General features: G+C 44.6%; 1 protein-coding gene across 1 annotated transcript in view; it reads right to left on the reverse strand.

Annotated features, from left to right (window-relative positions):
• LOC143998049 (glucosylceramide transporter ABCA12-like) overlaps positions 1–8,949 on the reverse strand; it is a 73,735-nt gene extending 64,786 nt beyond the window's left edge. Inside the window, exons 1-2 of the mRNA XM_077493824.1 lie at positions 8,651–8,949; positions 8,541–8,547 (exon numbers count right to left, since the gene is read on the reverse strand). Of these exons, the coding sequence (XP_077349950.1) occupies positions 8,541–8,547; positions 8,651–8,949 (306 nt within the window). The remainder of the gene's footprint in view (positions 1–8,540; positions 8,548–8,650) is intronic.
• Between the last annotated feature and the right edge of the window lie 725 nt (positions 8,950–9,674).

Here is a 9,674-nt window from a genome sequence, read left to right on the forward strand (position 1 = left end):
TGCCATGTCACTTGCCACATCCCCTGCCATCAGATGTGAATTGTCACTTGCTAACGTCACCTGCCACAATATGCAGATTGTCACAAAGTGATGTTGCATTGAAGCCATCTTGGTACACCCCCACTTGTCTGCAGTAAGCCTAGAGTTAGAAGTCAGCAAGCGGACATCTTTATACACCCACAGGAGTCTTGCTTTTCACAGTTATTTTTAACAGTAAACTCAGTTTATTTAGTGAAATATAAGTTGAATTTACTTTTAAAAATACCTGGGAAAAGCAATACTCTGGTGGGTGTATAAAGATGTCCGTTTTCCGACTTATAACACTAGGCTTACTGTCGACGAGTGCGGGAGTACCAAGATGGCCGTGACGCAACGTCCCTTCAGTCACATATATTCAGATGAGCAGCAGCTTCCTGACAACACCTGCCTGCCCGCCGGCATGATTGCCCATACGCTCGCTCACCCACTGGCCTGTTCAGTCACCCGACGGCCGCGCCGGCTCACCCGCTCATTATTTTCTTGGGGGGTGCAATTGCCCCGCTGCCCCCCTGGATCTGCCCCTGCCCTATTTTGAAGCCTATTAGAGGTTCTTGCTCCCCCGTCCCATTGCAAGCCCACACTGTGCACAGGATACCAGGGAGGCAGAAACCCTGCTCATGATCCACCCACATGGGTGTGTCGAGTGCTGTGACACCGCCATACCTGACACCAAGGCGCCCATGCAAAGCACGTGGCAAGACAGGGAGGGGCATACCCCCAAGACAGCTCCACCGAATGCCTGGACCCACAGAGAATGCCCCTGTCTCCACGAGAGCTCAACATGGCCCCCATTGAGGGATGGGGACCATGCTGCTGTGAGCCCCTGGGCATCCGTGTGGAGATATATAGGCAGAAAGATGGATGAAAGTCCCGGTTGTCCAAATGAGTGCTCTGTGGACGAATAATGGTATTAAAATAAATAGAAAATAATGAAGTATATTTACTGTGTGATCATGAATTGCTTATCATTCTCATAGAATGATGCAAGAATCCTGCCCTCCAAATGGATGCACCCTTATACAATATAATGAGGTAAACATTGCAATTACAGTACAATATATACATATATTATTTATTGTGACCAAATTAAATTTTTTAGTTAGTGACACATATTTCTCAATCCTGAGAAAAGATTCCAAGAAAAGGTGTTCATTAGAGAAAGAGAGCCCCAATAGTGGCTAAAGATTGGCCCCGACACAACAGCACAGCATCAAGGAAATAAGTGGTGTGGCGGCAGGGGCATTAGGAACAGAATCCAAACCCACAGCACTGGGGTCTGGATAAGTGGAGTCCCCGTGAATGGACCAAATGGGACTATATAAAAAGGTTTGTAACTGACGCCCTCATTCAGGCCTGGCATTCTGGTTGCCTGTACAAGATACATCCATTTCACTTCAAGCTCTAATAGTTGCTTATCAATTTCCCCACCCCTGTCAGGTGAGGGGATATGTTCCAAAACAAAAAAAAACAATCATTGTTAAGCTGTGATTATGATATAGTCCCATGTGTCTACTAATGGGAGTTTCAACACCCCAAAGCATGTTGATGAGGACTAGGGCCTCTTCCCGACAACCCTGGCCGTTGGTTGTCAGGGTCTGCGGGCAGGGGGCTTATCGGAATCCGGGAGCCCCCTTTAATAAGGGGGCCCCAGATACCGGCCCCCCACCCTATGTGAATGAGTATGGGGTACAATGTACCCATACCCATTCACCTGGGGAAAAAAATGTAAATAAAACACAGCACAAGGTTTTAAAATAATTTATTGCACAGCTCCGGGGTCTTCTTCTGTCTTGGGAGGTCTTCTTGCCAGACTCCTCTGCTATCTTCTGCTAGTTCTTTTACTACCAGAGGAGCCTGGCATTCTTCTTCGTCACCGCCCGGGGGTCTTCTTACGACTTCAGGGGTCTTGTCCCCCTCTTCGGTTCTTTTTGCCGGGGCTCCGCTTTCTTCTACCAGCTCTTTTACTAGCGGTGGCCTGGTCTTCTGGTGCCGCCGCCTCTTCTTCCGACTTCGGGGGTCTTGTCCCCCTCTTCGGTTCTTCTTGCCGGGCCTATGCTTCCTTCTTCCAGCTCTTTTACTAGCGGTGGCCCGGTCTTCTGTCATCACCGCTGCCGCCTTCTCTTCTTCTCGACGCAGGGCCCCCCTTCCCCAAAGCACCCCCCCATGTTGAGGGCACGCGGCCTGGTACGGCTCAGGAGGGGGAGCGCTCGCTCATCCCCTCCCCCTTTCCTGACTAGCCGGGCTGCGTGCTCGGATAAGGGTCTGATATGGACCTTGGGGGGGACCCCCACGCTGTTTTTTCCACGTAGGGCTTCCCCTTTAAATCCATACCAGGTGACGGGGCTGGCGAGGTGTCAATCTCGCCGATGAAGGCGGCGAGATTGACCTCCTTCGCTTGTCCCATCTACCTGGAGCCGCATTCAAAATGAACAGACTTTCCTCAGTGTGTGGGCAAGTCCGTTCATTTCAAAGTCCGCCCATAGTCCGGCGGTTTGTCCGCCACACCTAGTCTGCCAAAAAAGTCTGGTCGTTTGTGGGCAGGTCCGCTCATTTTGAAGTCTGGCGGACCTCCACTTCAAAGTCCGGAGGTTTGTCTGCCGGACTAAGTCCACTGGATAGTCCAATCGTGTGTATGCGGCATAAGAGTACCTGAACTTCCTTTCCAACCCTCTGATCCTATTTTAAGAGACTGTTTGTTGTCTATGTTCTACAAATAAAATCCATTCAAGTGGATCTGTTGTCAGTCTTTCGAGTTACTGGGCCATCTACCATGGGACACCCCTAGACGTGAAACGAGGAAAACAGAAGGTAACGGTAAGCCCAAATCTAACCAGCAGCTTTTTCAAGGATAGTGCTACAAGAAGATACCAGAATTTCCTGTAGATCTTCCGGACCTTGTCATGCTGTTTATTGTATCTAGTCACTATCCTAGTTGACGCTGCTTTTGTTTCTTTCTTAGTTTGTAAATCAGTGCATTTTTGTCTTGCAATTTTACTTTCTTATAGGCTTTCTTTAGGCATGTCTTACTTTAGCCTCTCGTAATTAAGCGTTCAAATAGCAGATCCGCCTCTCTTTTAAAATATACCTCTAGAGTACAATTACGTTTCAATCTGAGGTATTGGCTATATGGAATACTCCTGATTAACTTCCTCAGATGTGAACTAGTAGCATGTAAAAATGTATTGCCAATGTTGGCTTTCTATATCGAGTCGAGCATAGGTTTCTTTCCTCATTAGTGAAGATTTCTGTGTCCAGGAAGGGGATATTTTCCTGGCTGTAATGTGAGGGATAGAATTATATAGTGCCTCAATGTCAATGGCAACAAGCCAGGCTCCTTCCGGTACCTGTACTCCGATAATTATTTTAAGCAATTCAATTGTATCTTTAACATGCAAAGACAAACTCCTAACATGTGGATACAAATACTTGTCTATAATTCTGCTGGTGTTCTCAGTCAGAGAATCACAGCTAGAAATTATTGGATGTCCCGGTGGGGCCAAAACTCCTTTATGCACCTTGGGTAGTGTGTAAAATGTTGGAGTGTGGGGATTAGTGACATCTAGAAATTTCAATGTGTTTGTGTCAATGCTGCCTACATTATGAACTTGATTAAGGATGTTTTTATAATGTTTAATACTCTGTGTCACGAATGATGTTGGTACAGTACCATTCTCTATTGCAGTTGATATCATAACACATTTTCTTATAGCCTTCTATGTTCATAATGACAATATTCTCTCCCTTGTCTGAGGGTTTCACAACAACCTTGTCATTGTTTCTTAGGGAATTGGGTGCCCGTTTTGAGTTTGGTGGAAGATTTGGCTGAGGACCTGATTTCCAGTTTGTAGACTATTTATTTTGCTACTTGTAAAACTAATGCCCAGCTATTGGGATTTCCCAGTAATACAGGGAATGATCGTGATTTGGGTTCGGAAATTTTGGGTGGAGCAAAAATGGGTATAAAAGATTTAGGGTGGATGGACACAACAGGGATGGGCCCTGATGCTTTAAAAGTCCATCCCTCCTCTTCAGGGTTACCTTTGTCCCACAATTCCATTAGGTCCTGAAGGGCTCTAAGTTCTTCAAAGTTTTCATCTTTTAATACTGAATTGTCATAAGTGGGAGTTTCACTGTCCTTCTGTTCTTTATTATAAAGGATTTTGAACATTAGACATCTGGCGAAAAGGTGCAAATGTTTGACTAGTTTGAATCCATCCACCTCCTGATCGGGACAGAAGGTCAGGCCCCGCCGCAGCACTGTGAACTCATCCCCTGATAGCAAGCAGGATAGATTCAGTATGTCATACTTTTCCTGACCCCCGTGGGCATGAGGGTTGGGACCTTCTACTTTGGCAACTGATTGAGAGATTCCAGTGTTGAACATAGGTGCCGTACGGATATCAGATTTAATACCTTGTCCTTGGATACCAAGGTCAGCTGTCTGTTGTGTCAATGGGCCAGCTGGCATCAATATAGAACTAACACTGTCTGTGGGTGAAGAAAGTGACATTATAGTATTATTCAATACATTACCCGTATTGGGTGTGACCATTGTGCGATTCTGTGATCGTTGCGATTGTTTTTTGCGGGAAGTGTGTTTTCGATTGTTCCTGTATGCTACTATCACCCTAATTTTTTCTCTTCTTTGAAGTATCTCCTACTCCACCTGAATGCGGGCCTAGGGGGGCATATGATGCTGAGGAGAAGGAGGAAGAGTCAGATTCAACTCTAACAGGGTTATGAAAGCCTCTCCTATGTTGTGTCCCTTTGTGTGACCATTTGTATGCTTGATCATTATCATACACTCTTTTATCCCTAAAAAAATAGCTTTCTTTGGTTTTAATCAGGTCCATGGCATATTTAGTAGATGTTCTTTTAATTTTTTGTCACTGTCTTGACATCCTTCAAAAGAGGTCACATTACAGTTATTTTCTTGCCAAGCTTGTGTCTCTTTGTATATTTCGTCAATATCTGATTCATATTGACTGCATAGAATTAGCATCAGCTTGATGAAACAGATCTAGATTAGACTCCCATGCTTCCTTCACACACAGTTCTACCTTTCTAATATTGGGGAATATTTGTATCCGAAGCCCCCATGGCATTACTTTGTCATTAATGTATTTCCCAAAATATTACTTAGGACTTTTTTTTTTCAACTAGTGTCTGAAGTCCAAGAAAAAACTTGCTGGCATCTTCCTCTGAAGCCCCATCTTGGGATCTTGCTTGCTGTACCGCTGCTACAAATCCCTCCCACTCCTTACCACAATAGTTGAACATTGCACCCCAGAGAAACTTATTAGAGAAAAATGTCCACACAAGGAGGCCGCGAGGCGAAACATGTAGAATACATGCTTGGAAAATTTAACATATATGTGGATATATTGCATAGAGAAAACGACCCCTGTTTTTTTATATGTGATTATTGTCTTTGTTAGTTTTTCATGTTTTTGTAATAAAATCATTTTTTTTTCTTATACTTTGTTGTGATATATTAATTTTATTGTAACAAGCACCCACAAAGTCCCATACTCTCAATATGTTTTTTTCCCTCCCCATAGGACAGGCAGAATCAAATTACCAGTATGAAAATGTATTATGCCCCAGCCAATCCCTGAAAGAAGGCAACCTAAAAGGTTGGTGGGGAAGTTATAAGTGTTTGGGAGGCCTTTCCAGAGTGTTCTTTCCTCTCCAGAGAGGGTTCCATTTTCTCCTGGGTTTTCTGCTACTGGAAGAAAATTACTGAGACAAGAAGTTGCAGTCTGGGCCTCTGCTGGAGCTGGGCTGATGAATTATTGCTGGAGGGCACTGCCCTGAAGTTCTGGTTTGGAGAAGGAACTTTTACCTCCCTTACTGAAAATCTAACTGTGGATGCTGGGTGGCAGACAGCTCCTGGGACATCATGAGTAAGACCTGATTTGGGACTGTAGCGTGTGCCTGCTCCTGTAAGGATTTTCTACTATGAAGCTTGTCTTCCCATTGATTGCTATTATTGTTTTGGAGTATCCTGTGATCCTAAACCTCTCTACTGTTCAATTTCTTCAGCAATAAATAGTAAAAAGACATCACCTAAACAGAGCCAATATTGATGGTGTGCATGGGACTGTGCATGTGCATGGCAGCTTCTGTACTAGCTAAAGGAAACAGAGTGCTACAGTAGTAACATATGTTTTACCACCCTACAGGTATAGTTGAGACTACTGAGTGCATAGCAGATTCTCTTCCTCAGGTAATGGAACCCATCCAGGTTGTCCATTGACCCTTTCTTCACCTAAGCCCTTTCTCTGAAACATTTGAGTGAATCAAAACATTAGACCTCTCCATGAATTCATGCTACAGATCTACTAATTTCATAACATAACCAGAAACAACGCTTCCTGAAAAACTGTCTGAACATGGGAAAAACTGTATATTTATTTTTTCAACTTAAAAAATAGGATTTTTTAATACAGCTTACTTGTAAAATCCTTTTCTTGGGAAATACATCACGGGACACAGAGACTTCTTTACTTAGTGGTTTAGATAGTAACCTGTGGTGATTGGACACTGGTTGATCCTAATTAAGGAGAGTTCCTCCTCTGTATAACCCCTCCCTTATGGGGAGCACCTCAGTTTTGTAGCAAAGCAATAAGTCTCCGCATAAAACCCGTAGAGGGGTGGAAGCTCTGTGTCCCATGATACATTTTCCAAGAAAATAATTTTACAGGTAAGTTGTATTAAAAAATCCTATTTTCTTGTTCATACATCATGGGACACAGAGCCTTCATTACTTAGTGGGATGTCCCAAAGCAATGCCCAAATGAGAGGAGGGAGACACTGATGAATGAATGAATGAATGAAATACTTATATAGCGCACAATGCGAACTGAATCGCCTCTAGGCGCTGTGGCGAGCTTTGATCATCTGCTAAAAGAGGAAGGTCTTGAGTTTTTTCCTAAAAGCCAGGTGATTTTCTTCCAGGCGGATGTTGATTGGTAGAGCATTCCATAGCCGAGGCCCTTGGACAGCGAATCTCCGATCACCCTTGATTTATACCGGGCTTTGGGCACGAGGAGGAGGTTTTTGTTGGCTGATCGAAGACTGCGGTTTGGTGTGTAATGATTTATTTTCTCCATTAGGTATTGCGGAGCTTCTCTATGCACGCATTTGTGGGTGAGGCAAAGGGTCTTGAACGTGATCCGATTTTTTACGGTTAGCCAATGTAAGCTCCTCAGTGAAGGAGAAATGGATTCCCAGGGTTTTTTTCCTGTTATCAGCCTTGCCGCCATGTTTTGGATCAGTTGTAATCGCGCAAGTTGATATTGTGGTAATCCTATGTAAAGCGAGTTTGCGTAGTCTAGTCGTGAATTAATGATTGTTCCAACTACCACTGCTTTGTCATTCTTTGGGATAAAAGGGATGAGTCTGCGAAGCATGCGTAGCAGATGGTGAGATCGACTGACTACAGATCCTATTTGCGCATCCATTGAAATTTATGCATCTAAAATAACCCCGAGACTCTTCGCTTTGGTCTTTGGGGAGATAGTCTGCCCAAAGACGGTTGGTGGAGACCAGGAGGTTTTGGTTGCGGGATTATGATTTGGGTGTAAGATAAGAAGCTCTGTCTTTGATTGGTTCAGCTGGAGGGAGTTGGTGGTCATCCAGTCCTCTATTGATTTGAGGCAGTTTTCAAGTTGTTGTTGGTGATCTTTTTTTCCATTGATCCGGAAATAAAGTTGCGTGTCGTCAGCGTAAGAGTGGAAGCAGAGATCTGAGCATCTGATGATTTGAAGGAGTGGGCGAATGTAAATGTTGAAGAGAATCGGTGACAACGGAGAGCCTTGAGGGACTCCGCAGGTGACTGCCCGAGTTTCGGAGAGGAATTTTCCTAGTTTCACTGTCTGTGACCGATTTCCTAGGAAGGACACGAACCATTGGAGATCTATGTCTTGGACTCCGGCTACTTCTGTGAGGCGGACGAGTAGAGTATTGTGATCTACTGTATCAAACGCTGCACTTAGGTCTAGCAGTACGAGGAGACACGGCTCTCCGTCATCTGCTGCTTCGAGGGCGTCATCCCAAATCTGATCAAAACATAGACCGCAGATGGACTAGAGGAACTAAACTGCAGCCTGCAGTACACTGCGCCCGAAACTGGCATCCTCTTGCCCTCTTACATCCACCTGATAAAATCTAGTGAATGTGTAGGCGGAAGACCTTGGCATTGCAGATCTGGGCCAAGGAGGCCTGGTGATGCACCACCCAAGAGGCTCTAACAGCCCTAGTAGAGTGTGTTTTAAGTTGAAAAGGAGGGGTCGGTCTTCCCCTTTAAACCATAAACCTGAAAAATTACTTGTCGAATCCATCTAGAAATAGTGGACTTTGACGCTGCCTAGCCCTTCTTGTGGCCTTCCGGCAGAATAAATAAACAATCAGTTTTTCGTATCTGAGCGGTCGTCTGCAGATAGATACTGACTGCTTTTACAACATCCAGAGTGTGTAATGATTCTTTTTCTGCTGACTGTGGATCTGTTAAAAAGGATGTAGAATTGTAAAACACAGAAACTTAGGCAAGTCTCCGTAATTATCCCCTTCCTCACTGGAAAGGAGGCTAAGCATCTGCTTAACTTACTCCTTGAGGAACTGGCACATGCCAACTGCTGCGACTGTAGGGTGGACGACAGCGCCAGTCATTGAAAAGGTAGATTTCAGTAAAATCTCCAGCTTCTTATTAGTTGGATCTTTGAGTCCCTGAGCATTGTCCAGAGGGCAGTTCAGGCACTTATTCACACAAGAAATGGCCGCATCAATGGCTGGAACCCCCCATTTCTTAGTGAACCCTTCTTCCAGGGGATAAAGCAGAGATAACCTTTTAGGAAGGGAGATAAGTTTATCGGGATGCCCCCAGTCCTCATGCAACAATTCATCCATCAAAGGATGAATTGGAAAGGTATATGCAGCCTGAGGGGATTTTCAGGCCCCTAGGGAGGAAACAGAGGTTGAGGCAGCCTCAGCAGAGAGCAATCTGAACGTGGCATGCACCAATTCAGTATAGTACTGAACCTTCTTCCTGAGAGCCTGAGAGGTAGAAGGGGACTTCTCCTCTTCCTTTGCTTCATTCGAATGCTCTTGGTCCCTATACCCAGATAGGGATCTTTCCTCATTATCAGAAGAATCATCTGAGAGAGAAGCTAGCACAGAAGGAGGTCTACCCCTTTTACTGGTATCTTTTAAGGAAGCTGTGACAAGGCTAGTTATTCTCCCTTCCAAACCCTTCAAAGCAATCTTTAATGAGTCTTCTGTGAAATATACAGGGACTGCTATATTAGGAGAGGCTGCAAAACCTGACAGGGGCACTGACTCATCCTGTGAGTCTGGCTCCAGTATTGCAGGGGGGGGTGGTAACCTACAGGCATTTTTAGAACCCCTAGACATAAGCGGTGATGCCTTGGTGCCTTTATTAACCCCCTTTGAAGTTCTCTTACGAGGAGACATAGTCCTAAGCTGAAATCAGAGATACTAGTACATATGCAATCACTGTTGTGCTATAGTCTCACAATAAAAATATATGCTAATACCACACAACCTGATGCCGAGTAGGCATCTTATGTTTGCCTGGATTCAATCACTTTAGATGCTTACAACCCACAGCTCTG

This window comes from Lithobates pipiens, unplaced genomic scaffold (genome assembly GCF_037356315.1).
Source record: "Lithobates pipiens isolate NorthernLeopardFrog02 unplaced genomic scaffold, aLitPip1_a1.2 Scaffold_19, whole genome shotgun sequence".
NCBI lineage: Eukaryota > Metazoa > Chordata > Amphibia > Anura > Ranidae > Lithobates > Lithobates pipiens.